The sequence below is a fragment of the Toxotes jaculatrix genome, chromosome 5 (assembly GCF_017976425.1).
Source record: "Toxotes jaculatrix isolate fToxJac2 chromosome 5, fToxJac2.pri, whole genome shotgun sequence".
Taxonomy (NCBI): Eukaryota; Metazoa; Chordata; class Actinopteri; family Toxotidae; genus Toxotes; species Toxotes jaculatrix.
Window position 1 is genome coordinate 13,823,260 of NC_054398.1, and position 17,385 is coordinate 13,840,644.

Sequence of the window (17,385 nt, forward strand, 5' to 3'; positions counted from 1 at the left end):
ATCTAACCAATAACAGGCTTTATTTTCCAAATGGACGTGATGGGAAAAAATAGCAGCGAAGCACTGGGCCTATCAAACAGTCATTACTTTGATAGGCCCAGTTTATTTAGTCTGCAGCTAATGTTGATTTTGTTCACAGACCGCAACAGTCAGATGTCTAGATGTAGAGCAGTATTTGGAACAGACACAGGATCTCAGCTTGTTTTCACTGATGGATTTAGAGATTTTGAAAATGGCACATCAGAGATTGTTATACATTTGGCATAACCTAGAATCCAGTGAAGTAATCGGGCACAATATATAACAATGATAGTATATCTGTTGGCATCATTGGCAGTAATTTGGGCTTCATGGTGGCTTTTAGTAGCACTGCTGTTTAGATGTGCTAGTATTATGGGTTGGTGCCAATAAAAAAAGAGAGGTCAAATTCTATTTTTAAAAAGAAAACACATAATTTAAGGTTTTGATGGGTAAAGCAGAGTACTATGGTGACTTATCATTAAAAATGAGTTCAGGATGGCGAGATGCTTGAAACCAGCAAGGGTAAGGCATTATTTCAAAATAAAGAATTGGATCAAAACCAGAATTTTAATAATGATGAGCTGTTAAGAGATATAGAGATGTAGACACGGCATCGTGCAGGACCAAATACTGTTTTTGTTTTTGTTCTTCCCCGAGCTATCAATAATTTTATCTTGATCAGTAGAGGGCAGTAAAGCGCCTTTGATGCCTCTAATAACCACGAAGAAGAACCCATGCTCTCATCAGTAAGCGACAAAGATGGCTGCCTGTGGGCTGTTCCGCTCCCTGTTTTCCAACTTTTCCACAGTTTTGCCTTTACTTACCCGCTCGGCACCGCTTTCTCCTTTGCGGCTGGCATGTAAACCTTATTTTCGAAGAACACTAGCCTCCTCCAGCCGACTATCAGCAGGTATTTGCCCTGTGAATGTGTTGTCGGGTCGCATGTTAGCATGCATTTTCAGTAGCCTTTGATTCACATTAGCTAGGGAGAAGGACATGAGAGCAATGGACGCTGTAGCATGTCTGTCGCGTTTCCCCTCCTGGTTCTCATACTGGGTTGGGATTACAAACTACTTAAAACCCTGTAGGGACGCTCTGTGTGTTCTGAGTCTGTTGTGTTGTCTTGCAGCGCTTAAATTCACAGACAAGCACGAATGGATTCGAGTAGGAGACGACGGAATCGGGACTGTGGGCATCAGCAACTTCGCGCAAGTAAGTTCCCGAGCCGTGCACACTCACACACTAAAGTACATGCTCTGGCTTTTACCTTTGACCTTTGTTTCTGTCGCGTGCAGGAGGCTCTGGGAGATGTAGTTTACTGTGGACTACCAGAGGTGGGGACACAGCTGGCTCAGCAAGGTATGAAGATGTGTCTCAGACTGTCACCACAGAACCTACTCGTAAAGGGCCAATATGAAAGGAATTAACCTTGATCTCATACGTCTCATTCCCTCTTTAGTTGATGATACTATTATTACATTAGGTTTCAGATATGAGCTTGAGCCCAGCCGATAAATTGGCTATATGATATCAGGTCACTGCCAATACAGTATATCAGTGTATACCCCGATACAGTATATTAGGGTATATGTCGATCAATAAATAAAAAGAAATTGAAGTGTAGAAATTTAAGATTAGTAGTGACAAATTTGTCAACTGCAAAATGTCCTGCCCAGTACATTTCTTTGTCACAAAGGTTAAAAAAAAAGGGAAGCATTATTAATAATGTTTATTTATTTTGTGGGTTTATGGGTCACAACTTCACAGAGTCAGGCAGGATGTCTTCAAATGTCTTTTGTTAGAGCAAAAGTCCAAATACAATTCAAGGAATATTTAGCATTATCTCTCTGTTTTTGCATCAAAAAGAACTGAAACAGTCGATTGTCAGAATAGTTGCTAACTCTTTTTCTGTCTATCAACTAATTGATTCATTAACTGATTTTTAAGTTGTAATTCTTTTGCCTGCTATATAGTGTTTCACCATAACCCTCCAAAGCACAAATATCAATATTATTGAAAAACAAACAATTAATCAGCTACTTTCTGTCCATATTCTAAATTACATTTGGTTTAAAATCCATTTAGGTGTCATAGTGCCACAAACACCTGCCTTAACTTCAGCATAGTTCAGCAATATTCGCCCATGCCTTTTGTGTAGTTGCCATTCTTTATAAATGACTTAACTTTGAATTGTTTCTCACCTTCACCATCACAGATGAGTTTGGAGCTCTGGAAAGTGTAAAGGCAGCCAGTGAACTCTATTCCCCGTTGACTGGAGAAGTTGTAGAGGTCAATACACTACTGGCAGACAACCCTGGTTTGGTCAACAAATCCTGCTACCAAGATGGTAAGCACACATATAACAATACCTTTCGATCCAAGATTTGATTTTTTTTTTATTTTGATATTGTATTATTTTACAAAAGAATTAATATATACTAATAAAACAAAACGTACAAATAATAATAATTCACAGTAACAGACTTAGGGGTTTAGGGCAGTGCTTCTCAATTATTTTCTGTTACGCCCCCCACCGCCGCCGCCGCGACTATAAATAGATAATAAATACACCGGTCTTTGCTCGTCTCCCACCGTAGTCACAGTGAAGCCAAGCGCTACAAACGCTTCGTTATATTTCCTCGTCTTAGCTTTCGGGTGACTTTTGTTTGTGTCGTTATCTCCGTCTCAGCGGTGCGATGCCGGGGTCACACGCGCCCCCGGCATCACACCGCGCCCCACTGTTTGAGAAGGACTGGTTTAAGGAAACCTAACTAGCAACATTATTTTTTGGACAGTAGATGGCAGTGATGCAACGTAGAAGACAGTCACTGTAGGATTACAAGTGTGAACCATCTTCAGTCTACAGCTGATCCATGCCAGTGGTTTAGCCTATTCTCTATGTCACAACTACTTCATATTACTGATAACCATTTTCAGTGACATACCTGTATGTTTACTTGTGGGTTTTTCTCTACCTGTGGGACAGCAACTAGGTTTCCTTTCAACTACAAATATTAAAATCCACAAAGAGACTTGAAATTTGGTTGATTTAGTTATTCACCACTCTGAACATTGTCTTCCTTTGTTGTCAGAATTACATTATCATTTCATGGTAATGCACTGCAGAATTTAAAAGTTAATTTTCAATCACAGTAGCTTTACTGTGCATTGATAATGTAAATTTGACAACAAAAAGGCAAACGTAATTGTCACTGAGACGGAGTACCAAACCCAAGCAAGTTCAAATTCTTAAAAGTTTATTCTTATACTGAAATGGTTTATAAAAAAAAAAGAAAAAGCCAGTGGTGATCTGGAACGGTGGTTTGGTGACTTGTGATAAAAAGGCTTACATATGCAGAAACACTGGCATTGTGGTTGACTCACAGCTTAACCTGATATTTAACCTATTAAAAATAGGTTGGCTGATGAAGATGACCATTGCCAAACCTGCTGAGCTTGACACTCTGATGGACGAAGCAGCCTATGAGAGATACATCCGCTCCATTGAGGACTAACCTACCACCTCCTGATAAGTGCTATGCTCCCTCTCTCCTTTTCAACACCACTGACAAGGAGATGCATGAGATGTGCCTGTGTCAGGAACAACACCATGCTTAGCATCCACTGGTGGAGCTCCAGAGCTCCAGTTTGCTGACCTGCCAATGTTGTAGAGCTGTGAACGTTAGGAATCCTTTATCTACTATTAAAGACTGGTTTTAGGGGACCTGCCAGTCTGCACTGACTGAACATTCAGTGCTGAGTTCTTGTAGCCTCAAAGCCCCAAACAGAGGAGACTGAGACTTACAGTCAATAGAACAGTTTCCAAGCATTTCAGTCAAACGTAAGCTTGAATTTCTGTTGTAGGGCATTGTTAGACTTTAAAAAGCACTTTGGTCTTTATGTTATTATTAATTATGTCAGTCTACATTACATGTATGACAGCTACACTGTAGACATGGGACCTGTACAAAAGAAAATAAACATTTCCTTACACATTTTGTTGCCTACCTCATTTTTTATTTTCAAAAGTTCAGAAAAATGAATCCAAAGTTGATTATAGACTTTTGATACACACACTGACAACTAAATCTCAGCATTTCTGATGCTCTTTCCATCAGCTTGTAAACTGTAAAATAGGCATATATTTTGAAAATGATCTGCTGAGAAATAGTAAATGCCACTTTTTGTAATACTTTACGCCGGATGTGCATAGTTACCTCAAGATTTCATGATAAAGAAAATACAGACCTTTAGGAAAGAAAGTATACTGGCTAACCTGAACCAGCATTTTTTTTTTTTACAGAGGATACTATAATACAATTAATACCTGAGACTGTATTCAATAGTGTAAAAAATGTTAAGAGTTTTTTGCAACCCTTTCACAAACTCACAAAGGCTTTTTCCTGTAACATTTTTATGTTTGCATTTTAAGGCTAGTAACTGTCTTCTTAAAACCTATAAACTTAAAGTCATGACCTCTGAGTCACCTGAGTGAAGCGACCGCCCCACCAGGTACTATAGAGAACCTGTCCTTGGCTGTTGGAGTTCGTCTGGCTCTGCCCCGAGGCGCAGGAGGCCGGGGCAGTCCCTCCATTCTGCGATAGTCACTCTCCAGCCTCTCCTTTCTCTGTGCTCCCTCGTACATTACACTAGCAGTAAAGTCTCTCTCATTAAGGAAGGCAATGGTCTCATCCCTTTTGCGGCTCACATACCCCTTTAGAACAGCATTGTAGGGATTTGAGGCGGCGTCTGCATCCGGATCTTCGAGCTGGTGTTTGAATTCCATGCGGGTGATAACAGGCAACAGGAACTGCTTCCCTTCAGCCACTGCACCACCATCCCTGTGTGACAGGCCCAGGGCCTCTGAGACGAGCCGTGGGGGCAGAGGCACCAAGTCACAGCCTGTGCGCTTGTCCACATACTGTCCAAACTCTTTTCGCACCAAGGCTACATCTTGCAGAGACTGACTCCTTCGCTCCTCCAGGTCTGTAATTATTCGCTCAGGGTATGTCTGGCCAAACACCACACCTGAACAGTGAGGACAGCAAGGAAGGGAAATTTTGATGTCTTGGTTTACAACCATACAGATGCCATTATTAAAAACATTTTTAGAAGTAGTAGTTCTTTTAGACACATAGGAAAAAAGTGACCACACATCACCACATTTCTCACCTGCACGTCGAAGCATAGACGCAGGACATTTCCAGGGTTTATGAATAAGCTCGTCGGGCAGATTCACAAGTTCAGGGCACCATTTCCTAACATAGCTGCCGTAGGGGTCACAGGTCATTGCTGCATCTACGGGGTGCATGACAAAGTTCCAGTGGTCCAGACCACACATGCCCCCATTCTGCCACATCATAGCGTCTATGGCAACATCTGCATCCACTAGGGTGTCCTAAACACATGTAAATGTTAGATACAGTCAGTAAGTAGTACTTGTTATACTGTGTGTTGCTATACACAATATCTATGTGAGTGCATTTGGTGCCCGTATGCATGCACGACTCACCTGGAACCAGCGGTATCCATCTTGCCAGGGCAGATGGAGGTACGCTATGAGGAAAGACGCCACCACATGTCTCATGTAGTTGTTCATCCAGCCTGTCAACCACAGCTGCCTCATGGCTGCATCCACCAGAGGGTAGCCTGTCCGACCACGCTGCCAGGCCTTCAGGTGACCACGATCACTGCTCCACCGCAGAGCCTGCGAATATCAATCGATGACTAACACGTTGTAATAAACATTCCAATGAAGAAAGTGAGGAGGTACGTTATATTTATGTGTAACTTAAAGTGAATGTTTATGTGTTATTGAGACAGCTGTAGCCAATTTCTACCTTGTATGGAGGTCTGAGGGACTCCCAGGGGAGGTCAGGAAACAGAGTTAGCTGCCAATAGGCCAAATCTCTCCAGGCCAGTTTGCGTTGGAACTTTGGGGGTCGACAGCGTGCCCCTTTAGCATCCCACAATAGCCAGCGTGGGCTGAGCTGACCAAAGTGAAGGTAGGGAGACAGACAGCTGGTATTTGGAGCATCCGCCCTGCCTGACTCTTTTTCATATCTATATACACCTAGGAAACATGGAAATAATCATAAGGTACTGTTAGATCAATGCTACTTAACATTTTTAAAAACATAATGTATGATACGTTTTCATTGTGCATGCAAGGTGTCTCACCATCATGAAGAAAGGCCTCGAGCTTGGCATGTGCTCCTTTCTCACTGAAATCCCAGGACTTACGAATGTTAACTGCCCAGTCAATCTGAATGCAAAAATGAACACAATGAAATCTTAAGGACTGCATGATTTAATTTTAACTGTACTCTGGGCTTTAGTTTGGCCCTAGAGGACTGTTGTGCTGTGGTTACTAACCGTTGTGCCATCCTTCCTGTGGGGCATGCGTGCCAGCCCTAGTGTGTCCAAAGAGACACCCTGAGGCCAGTGTGCAGATGTAGGGAGAGATACTGGAGGGTCCAGAGGAACTCCTAATGCAGACCCTGGGTTCTGTCTACAGCAGCTCATGAAGTGAGACACTGAACCTATTCCTACACCACACAAGAAAACAAAGTTCACCATAAATGGCCATATTGTTCACCTCAGCATAATTCAGCTCAGATTGCTAAACACATTTCGAGCTTTCATCACAAATATTTAAGCAACCTCAGTACACCATTATCAACTTATTGTGACTAACCTCTGAGTCCCACACCCTCCGTGCTGACAGAGTAAGGGTCTCTGAGACAGTAAGAGTGGTGCATCCTGAATTCAACACCATCTCTCTTCAGGGCTGACACCACCATGTCATCTCTCTCCTTCAGCCAGGGCTCATATAGGGCATTAGCCAGCACTGTTCTCGCCCCGGTCTCCTTTATCAGCTCCTTAAGGGTCTGCAGAGAAGATTCCATCCTGTTTCCCTCTCCATTTGCCTTGAGGAAGACAAGATGGCTGCCAATGCTCTCCAGAGATGAACAGAAAGAAGACAAAGCTTGATGAAGCCAGTATTTACCTGTAAAAAGAAGAATAAGTATGATTGAGGTGGCGTGCCTAAAGGGGCAGTAATGGACTGTATTTTAAAGAGGTCAACTTACAGGCTCCCCCAACAGCCACAGTAATCCCGGGTCCCTCCTCTTCTTCAGGGCTCCAGATGAAGACAGGGATGACAGGTGCTCCTACCTCCAATGAGCCAACAAGAGCAGGATTGTCACACAGTCGCAAATCCCTCCTAAACCACAGCAGTACCGGTGCTGGTGCTGACGGAGAGCAGGGCAAACCTACAACCTGCTGGCCACTCCCTTTACGCCGCTGTCGCCTGTTCTTGGAGCGTTTTGGTTTCTCCGATTGATTCAAATCTCCCTCTTCGATCATTTGTTCTCCTTCTTTAACTGTTCCTTGTTTGGAAAATGAGGCATATGTTCTGGACACACACACAGTTTTACTTGTCCCTGGTGTCTCTTTATCATGTTTGTCAACATGTGTGCTTTTCTGAAGCTCAGTCTCTTGGGTTGTCTGTGGTGGGCACACCATGCCCCAGGGTCCAGTTTGTGCTGAGTGGGTGTTTTTTCTCCTGCCAGCAACATCTGCTAACTGGGTGTGGCTGCTTCCCTGAGGTTGAGATACTGAGGTCAGCTGAACACAGCTGCTTTGATTCGGACTGTCTCCAGGCTGCTGAAGTCGGGACTGTTGACTGGGAGTTGACAGCTGGTGATCTTTCATTTCCAGTACGGAGAGAGCCAGTGCAAGTTCCAATTCATCATCTTCAGTCTGCAATGGAATTAGAACAAACCATTATTAGTACTGTTAAAATAACTGCTTAGCTGTCGGGATTGCATTACAGACAATAAAGGCTGCTGTTAGATAAAATGATGATCTTGCTAATGTTTTTGGTGAGTTTAGTAAGGTAACTTTTATAATAGATAGCTTCTTGGATATCTGCTTGCTAATGCATTTCTTAGGTTTGAGGACCTACATGCTCTTTGTGAAGCCTCTGACTTCTCTCTGTCTGCCCTGTTAGTTTTGTTGCCATTTTTATTAGTGCTGGACTTAAAATATAATAACTATTCTTATATCTAATATTTTTGTTTGTTTATTTTACTAATACTTGGTTTTAATGTCCTCATAATTCTTGAGGCAGCTCCTTTTTAAAACACATCTATTTGCTTATGCATAACGTTAGTGTTATTATTTATTTATTTATTTGTTTGTTTGTTTGTGTTTGATTACTATTCTTCTCATTTTTAAGAAATATTGCATTGTGGTCATGTTAAATTTATTCTGTTTTCTGCGTTAGCTTATCAAGAACTACCCAGATACATTTTTGTAAACAATACTCAGAATAATTTTTTAATATTTTCAATATTATAGAACTCTTACTTTTACATAAGTGATTTGAGTTAGAATCAAATCTAAAAAAAAAAAAAAAAAAAAAAAAGTATTAGCCTCAGCATGTACCCTTAACGTTAAGCTCACAACAATATCACCAAGAGCACAGGGAGAGCTGCTCCCAGATAGCACCTGTCAAGCCTTTGGTGCTGAGACCCATGTTCAGTGAAGAAGTGACTAGTGAAGACATGAGCATATTTAGCAAGCCAAGAGTCTGCTATTTTTCTCAGAAGTTGGAAGAAAAATAAAAGAGGGCGACAGTTACGGCGTGAGAGCCTTTTGAATTTAACAGGTGGCCAGGAACACGTATCCGAAAGGATGTCAATACATCTCTATTTCTCCTGAAGTCGAGTTGAGTTAGCTCACCTGTTAGCTGTTTGCTAACAGGCTAGCCATGACAGTTTACCTTTAAAAGTTTAGCTAACTTGGAGGTGGTGGTCAAGACTACGGCTAAATGCAACTCTAAGGAGTAAGTAAGACAAAACAGACCAACTGCCATGATTTTAATATAATACCGTAATATAAAAACAATATAACAATATAATGCTTTAAAATCAAGGGAAAACATTGTTGTTTTCTTGCTCTTATTTTAGCGTATTTACTCGTTTCTCGTCTTTGACTGATTACCGTAATACTTTTGTAGTATTCATGTCTTTTAGTGTTCATTTTCTTTTAGATGTGTTCTTTCATTTGTAACTTTAAACCACTTTGTAACCCTGGTATTTATAAGCATACTTACATACAACAAACATTCACTAACCTTAGAGAAATATTCCCTGTAGATGGAGGTCAGGGTGGAGTGCAGGGAGCTGTTGGCCGTGGACAGAGGCTGGATGAGGGACAGGAACCGTGAACGGGTCTCCTGGTGCCCCAGGACGGACACACACACCGCAAAAAACCCTTCTGGATCCTCGCGACCCACCAGCACTTCTCTCAACATCTTCCTCACAAAGGCTTTACTGTCTTCGGCACCAGCCGCTGAAGGAGGCATCTTCAAGTGAAAGGTAACGATATATTCTATATAAAATGTTTTTTTTTTTTTTAAACAAAAAACTAACTTGTTATAAACTATAGTTAAAACCCCAATCATTCAGACGCCCAGAACCTACCCTCTACCGGTTACCAAACAACAGCTGATTTTGAGTTACACAAGCCATGTGTCAGTGTTTTGTAACCTGCAAAACTAGAGTTTGTAATGGGTTAATATCACCAGTAGGCGGCATACAAGTCTAATAAATAAGAACTATGTAGGTAGGCCTGTAAACTTCGTACGTGCTTAGCTGCTTTTTTACAGCATGCCAGTAACAGTTGTTTTGATTTCATTCATTTCACGTTAAGGCAGAGACCTATAAATTTAATAATTGCTACAGAATTATTGTTATATATTTCACCCTCTCTCTCCCTCTTTCATTATCCTCTTTACAGTATAATCACTCCTGCACCAAATTATACCTATCACCTAAAATGTTTCATGACAGGGTTCCCCACAAGCAAAATTCAATCAAACAGAGATACATGTTTCAATTTGATCTGATGTAAAGATGGTGGGGGGCATCTCCCTTAAGATAATCATGCAGTCATTTTTACATAGCCTTCATCTTGACAGGAATGTGGTCCTTTTCAAATGTACTCTGTGATGTGAGACTGAAAAACAAACCAGGAGACAATGTACCCAGCAGGGAATTTTTAATCATGGTCTGTATTCACACTGTAGAGGGGTTGCAAAGTAATTGATTTTTTTAATGAGACCTTGCATAAGCTTTTGAATGTATGCAGCAGGGAACAATGGTTTGTGACACTTGTGGGCCAAACTCTAAAGTGCTTTGTATAGTTGAAAAGCTCCACTTACAGAACGATATTACAGAAATTACACAAAGTCTTATTTTTTCATGCTCAAATATTCTCAAGCATTCATCTAAAATGTGACTCGGGGCTTCATGTACATGAACTTACTGTACAGTCTCATTTATTCAGTCAGAGTGTATGAAGGGGTGATGTGTTGAGAGCTGTGGTATGTGGAGAGAGCAAGACAGAAAGAGAGGGAGAGAGAGAAAGAGATTGAGAGAGAGAGAGAATCAATAGTGTTTAGACAGAGAAGTGGAGTCTAAGTGTGTGATCAATAGAGAGCAGAGAGGAGAGATTAGCTGCTTTTCTCTCTCAAACTAACACTGACAAATTGGTGAATTGGTGTATCGGCCCTTGGGCTAAACGGATTGACCTGCTGTTTCCATGTTCTACCGTGTACTGTCAATAAAGATCTGTGTTCATTGTGGCTCTCAATGAAGAGAGTGAATGAAGCACCGGAAGAGAGAAAAAGGGAACGCAAGGAAGCGAAATGGAGAAGTAGAGAAGGGGGTAAAAGCAAAGTGCATCTCAGTTGGCCATGCAGACACGATGCTCACACACTGTCCACACCTCTGTCTCATTAACACATACGTGCACTCACATGTGAATTCTCGTGCACAGTGTTATAAAACCATAATAACGTCTCCAGGAAAATTAATGGAAAGACAGATTAAAAACTAAGTGAGGAGAAACGGGCCACTGGTGTAGCTATTTGCAACTCATAAATCATTCTGACACACCCACGCGCATGTAGACACATCCATAGACGCACACACACATACTGTAATTAACCACAGGCTATTTACTCTCTCCTGCTGTAAATTAGACATGCAGACACAGTTATTACATTAGGGGGATCTGCCATGCAGAATACTAACAGGAGGAGGAGGGGACATGCGTACACACAACAACCGGCTCATACAAACATAAACACACGCACACACGTACACAAGAAAGAGGGTATGGAAGAATCATAGACTGACGGGAGTGAAAATGAAGCTGCAGCACAGAGAATAGGGGCCCCCAGCTCTTTGTTCCCTGCTGCATTTCATTATCTGAAACGCCAGCCAACACACACGACACACACACACACACAGAAGGCACCTCCCCCCTCCCTAAAGCTGTCTACCTCCTCTCCATGCACCCAGCACAAAAAGAGAGGAAAATAGAGATACTGCGTCAGTGCCATTCACTGGCATCTAAACTCGGTCATGACAAGCATGTCTGCATGGTCATCCTGAGCTGATTAGCTGGTCCAGAAGCTGCTCTGACTTGAACAGTTCCCTTCAACCTGTGCTGGCAGAAAGCACTATCCCATAAATTCTATTTTAAGCAGAACAATTGGAGATGAGGACTTGATTAAAGCAGGTATTGATACTCTGTCTTGGGTGGCTTGTCTCCATTTAGTTCATCTGAAGTTTTTTTTTTTTTTCTGGCAGTCCACCTCGTTGTGTTTGTGTGTGTGTGTGTGTCCTCTGGTTCCCCCTGCCTCCCTCACCCCTCTCTGTCCCTCTGTTTTCCCACGGTGATCGATAGCTCATTACAATCATTGACTGCAGCTCATCAGCACCTGTTAAGGTCTGGAGAGACAGAGGAGAAGGTGCATGTGCGTCTGAGTGTGTGTGCTGTGTGATGCAAGCCGATAGATAAATATAAAAGACTGGTCTGGAATGAGTCAGAGTTCAATTCGACATTTGAATGGTTGTTTTCTGATTCACATTCATTGCTGCAGGTGTCTAGTTTGTCGCCGCTTTATGGTCCATGGTCTTGGGGAACATCTTATTATGCAACTCACGTGGGTACCATGGTTTGTTGCTATGGTGATTGCCAAGGGAGCCAGAGTATTATAGGTGTTTATCCTAGACAGGAGCAAGGCTACTCACCGTCTATAAGGACACGCTTCAATTTAATACACAGTTTGGACCCCACATTTATATCAACAGAGTCACAGGGAGAAAAAGGGAAAACACAGTATACAACACAGTCAACTGTTGATGTGATTTTGTGGATAGACTATTCAGCATTCATATTCCTGGAAGAAAGACCTTGTTCAAACACTCAATAGTTGGTTTAATGTGTCACTGCAGGGTTTGTTTTTGGAGAGGACAGGCTGTGGGCAGAAAGAAGCAAACAGGGAAAAGAGAGGGACTCTGAGAGACATAAAAATTACAAACCATGGTTAAAGGCAAGGAGAAGTGTGTAAAAAAAGACACTAAATAAAAGAGACAATAGTGAGACCTCAAGAAGTCTCCATGGATTCGTTCACAGGATGTGGTCTAAGAAAAGAGGAAAATTGGCGTAAGAGTGTGAAGGTTTGAAGGAAAAGGGGATATAAATAGAGTGAATACAATGGAGGACTGAAAAGAGAACAAGTCTTTCAGCCCATGCATAAATTACACACACCATTTACATATTCATTATGTTTTGTGTACTAATGAGAGTATTTGCTTAATAGCTTCACCACCACTGGCAGCTTTTGTTTGACATGAGAGATTTTAAAGTGGAGAAAAAAGAAGAAAAACAAGGGAGTACAGGTCATCGTGATGAAGTGGGTCAGGTCAATAGTACTCAATCGATTGTACTGATAATCGGATCAATCTTATTCCTGTAAAATGGGTGTGTGAACAAGCTCAACCTGCACAAGGCTAGAGATGTGAAGCGAAGCACATGATGGGGGTTGGTAAAAGTTAATTAAAACAACTCAAGCTTTCTCCAAACTCAGGGCTCTCTTCGTCTTTCTCGTCTTCTCTCAGTGGAATAAGTAACTGCTGCAGTAATTACCTACAGGGCAGTCACTCAGAGCATTCCTTCAGGTGCCAAAAAAGTCTCCCAAATGACAACAAAGAGCAACGATTTGCGGTGTTCATTTGAGAAATGAAAAGTTGGATATGCGTCAGTTAAGTAATATTGTGTATATATACACAAACGCGGCATTTAATACAAACAGAGAGTAAATGATTCAGAAAGTGGATGAATGAAATGAGGGGAAGAGAGAGGGATGTAAATGTAAAGACAGGGGGAAGGGCAACGGAGGGATGAGCTACAAATGAGAGCGATGGCGGTGGCAGGTTGGCACAGTGCCATCCAGTCAGGACTTGAGCGGGGGCGGGCATGGGCATGGGCGAAGGGGCGAGGAGAATAAGAATGGAAGAGGAAGAGAAACAGACCTCCATACTGCTGCCATAGTGCCACCTTGGCACAGGCACAATGGGGCGAAAGAACGGGCAGAGAAAATGTAGATATAGAAAATATTGCAGGACAGTGAAGCCTAGAAGGGAGCGAGATGCCAGCACACAGAGGATGACTCAGATGTAGTTGGATGAAGGGAAGCAGGGAAGAATGTTGAGGAGGAAAATGGAGAATACTACGAAATTGTAAGGTATAACTCCGTGATGAACACTGATACTATGAAGAAAAACGTCTGCGGAAACTCCTACGTTTTATCCATTTTCCCGACTTTTCTTTCTCTCTGTGCCAGTCACTGCGTGCCAGCCAGCGGGCACCGTGCCAGTCTGCAGTCGTGGCGTGCCCAAAGCGATCAAAGCGGTTGGCATAGAATTGTCTTAATCGAAGACAAGGGGACTCACCTCTGAGGATTTGCTGCTAATCACCGTTTGTTTGCTTGGACAAAGCCAAGAAGAGGTGCCCAGGCAACGGTTGCCAGCGATTCTGTGATGGCATCTTTTCAGGGGGCGGCAAGGGCACGGGAGAAAGATGGCACGCTGCCAAGCCAACATAACACACACATTTGTAAACAGAAACCTCCATACGGCGAGCAGAGCATTTCGGATGCCTTCAATGTTTTTGGCGATGGCATCCCCTCAAGGGAGAGACCAGTAACAGAGATGGCACCATGCCAAACGCAAGCTAGGAGGCATTCACAAGCGCCATCAGATGCTGCACAAAAGCGTTGTAAATGCGGACACGAAATAGTAGCATTTGGTTGGAACCAGAGCCACAAATGAACCTGTGGTGGGAGTATGTGGAAACAAAAGCATTTCCTCGATGCCAACTCATGACTGCTCGGTGCCAACTGCTGCACTGGAAAGAAGATGCTGCCCATTACAAAGAACTAAGACGAGGGACCGTACCATTCCATTATGGAGAGGAAGAACATGTGGAAGAAGAGGAGTAATGAGTAAACCGAATAAAGGATATAGAAAAAGAAAAAAGGGGAATTTTGTGCTTAACGAAGAACAGTGGGAGTGGGTGGACAAGGATGATGAAGAGCCTCTTTCCTACACATGCACACCTGGGATGTTCTTAAAGGGATATCCCCTCAGACTGCTGCTGTGTGTCTTAAAGGGAGGGATGTGTTGGCATCATCTCCAGGGTGTCAAGCTGTGTTTCTGTATTGCCAGTCAGGTAGGGTGCTGCAGTCGTCAGGGGCGGGCAACTGTCTGGGCATCTCATCTGCAGCTAATTAACAGCCACACACTAATTCTAACAGCCGATCATAATTAGCGATTTAATCGCTCGTCAACGCTTCTCTCCCCCCTTAAATTGTGCCTCCTATTTGGACACGTGCGGATAAGCTAAGGAACGCTGGATCCCCCTCCCCTCCTCCTCGTCCTTCTTTCCTTCATCCTTGGCTCCAGACTCCAGTGGGATCTTAATTAAGCCTGGGCTTCATTATGCAAATGGAGTACAATAAACGACAGCAGAGGTGGAGCTGGATCCAGACTGAAACGGAACGGTGGGAGGGGAGCATTGGAAGTGGAAGATGAAGAGATGTGGAAGGTTACCAAAATCGTCTATATGATGCTACTGCGTTACAATAATTGTATATTGTTGTAACATGCATGTCTTCAGTGTACCACTACCACATGTGGTGTGACAACTAACATTTCATGCTCTGATGCTCCATCCATACTACCACTGGGAAAACAAAAACTTCTATAACACTGGATACGCAAAATCTCGTCTCTCACAAAGAAAATTTATAAGGGAATGGTGACAGTGAACCGTTGATATCACCAGTTGGCCGTTGTCGTGGATACAAAGAAAGATGGTAGAGATAGGGAGAGAGAAAGGAGGCAGACAGAAACACTGACAGTGGCAGCAGCATGGCAGCTAATGTCATCTCAGTTTAATCATCGCATGGGATCATGGGGTTCATGAAAATTCATTTGCATATCATTAAATGGAGAGAGGTTATTTGGTGCGGGCAGCCAAAATGGGATTGGATGAAGGAAGGGAAAAAAAAGGCAAATGGAGGGGCTCGTTATTAAACAGCAATGTTTTATAGTCCGCCAGCCGATTCATTTAATTTGGGCGTAATTAAAATGTGTCAGACTCAATCAATCATTCCAACGGGGATACTATCAATGTTTCGGTCTGAAAAAAAGACTAATCAGTGGATATGCAGTCGGACATTTTCCAATAACAGTCTAAGTGCTCTAGTCTACTGTGAGCTTGACCCATCCACTCTTTTTTCTAATTTATCTGAAGGAGTGTATCAAAACGTCCATTGTGACTTCTGCGTGTGTGTCAAGACTGTCTGTCTCTGACAGGTGGCGATGCCACTCTGTGTTAGTCAATAAGAGGATAGCTCACACTGTCTTTTTGACCTTAGTAGTAAGCTGTCAGTGGTGTGTATGTATGTGCATGCATACATGCATTTCTCATTTGCATAAGTGATGTAATTAGACCGCCCTTTCACATGCAGATCAGTTTGACAACATGGCAATCACCCTAACACACACATACAGCCACAGACACATATGCACACTTACACACACGACAACACACGCTTACTGCCGTGACCACCCCCATATCATGGGGAGTCTGTTGTCTGTGAGCAGAGAGTGTAAAGATTAACATAATCCAGCTAATAAGTGTGAGTAATATTCACACAGTGACGCGTGGCGTAGACACTGTCCTGCTGATGCGTATTTGTATCTCATTATAGATGTAAAGTACTGAAGGGGGGCCAACCGGGGCGTGCCAGTATGGATGGGGGATGGTGAGGGGTCACAAAAAAAAGTGTGGACCTAAATGTAAAGACACTCAAGAATGACAATAAACATCAGTATTTTTACAAAGCTATGCTATCCATGCTTTGAGAGAGGTCTATAAAGTAACAGTATGGTATAAAGACAGATTACGCAGGGTACCTCAAGTAGGATGCTGGAAATCGGTCTTGGAAGTCTTGCTAATGTGTCCACAAAATCACAAAGACAGTTTTACTGATTTTTCTGTCTGTTTACAGTACTAAGAAGGCAGAGAGTCGTCAGATTTTGCAGCAGAATGTAGGAATTATAAATAGAGTGTATTTGCGCTTGCAGGCTAGCTCTGCCACATGATTGATTAGGATGGTGTGACGACCATTAAAAAGTCATTTAAAAGATGGATAGGGACCACATTTCCAAATAAAAACCACTTTATACCTGATGAAGTGCTGAACAAACTCTCCTTCAAAGACATTTACTGATTACCCTTGGTGTATGAGTGTAATGTGGGAAGCATCAGTGTACTGTGTGCTCTGCATCAGCTGTAGAAGATACCAAAGCAATTGTCAGGACACAGTCGGGCAGTGCATGGTGATGCTCGCAGTTTTAAAACTATTATTAGATAGTTTTTTAGATTAAAAGAAGCAGCGTGTTATGTCTTTGGACAGGGGTGTTATCTGTTTTCGTAAACACAAGTAGGCACAGACAGACATATAAATGCCACAAAGAGGCCTACACAACACGCACACTGATTGAAATGTATCTGATAGCACAGCGTCGCTTCGACTGATGCCTTATCCAAAGAGGCAGAGCTGTGTCTAAATGTGCGAATGTATTTCAGCTCTGTCTCTTTAACTCAGGGCTCCACCACAGCAGCATGCTTTGGGATTCATGCATAAACATGAGCTGGCCTTTCAGCTCTCTCCTCACATAACCAATCTAAATCTAAATGAGCCCCCACTACAGATACACCAGCAGGCAATGACATTACACCCCCCCACCCCCCGCCCCAACCCAACCCCCTACTCTACCCCACTACCCCCAGCGACACATATACACCAGCAGGCAATAATTTCACGCCATCCCTCAAAGCCCCCCCACCACCTCCTCCCCACACAGACACTCATACCTCTTTTTGCCGCAACCCCACCAGCTGCACAGTACTCATTTGATTAAGAGGGGGAGG

At 42.8% G+C, this 17,385-nt stretch overlaps 2 protein-coding genes across 2 annotated transcripts; one reads left to right on the top strand and one right to left on the bottom strand.

The window, feature by feature from the left end:
• The first annotated feature begins 778 nt into the window (after positions 1-778).
• LOC121181872 (glycine cleavage system H protein, mitochondrial-like) lies at positions 779-4,008 on the top strand. The gene is made up of 5 exons (XM_041038068.1): positions 779-931; positions 1,151-1,233; positions 1,317-1,380; positions 2,237-2,368; positions 3,439-4,008. The coding sequence occupies exons 1-5, from the start codon at positions 781-783 to the stop codon at positions 3,534-3,536; spliced, it is 528 nt and encodes a 175-aa protein (XP_040894002.1). The 5' UTR covers positions 779-780; the 3' UTR covers positions 3,537-4,008.
• Positions 4,009-4,022: 14 nt separating this feature from the next.
• Positions 4,023-9,518, bottom strand: si:ch1073-390k14.1 (deoxyribodipyrimidine photo-lyase). The gene is made up of 9 exons (XM_041038070.1): positions 9,164-9,518; positions 7,113-7,785; positions 6,719-7,030; positions 6,397-6,569; positions 6,202-6,286; positions 5,862-6,094; positions 5,534-5,728; positions 5,194-5,419; positions 4,023-5,049 (listed from the first exon to the last, which is right to left on the bottom strand). The coding sequence occupies exons 1-9, from the start codon at positions 9,491-9,493 to the stop codon at positions 4,505-4,507; spliced, it is 2,772 nt and encodes a 923-aa protein (XP_040894004.1). The 5' UTR covers positions 9,494-9,518; the 3' UTR covers positions 4,023-4,504.
• Between the last annotated feature and the right edge of the window lie 7,867 nt (positions 9,519-17,385).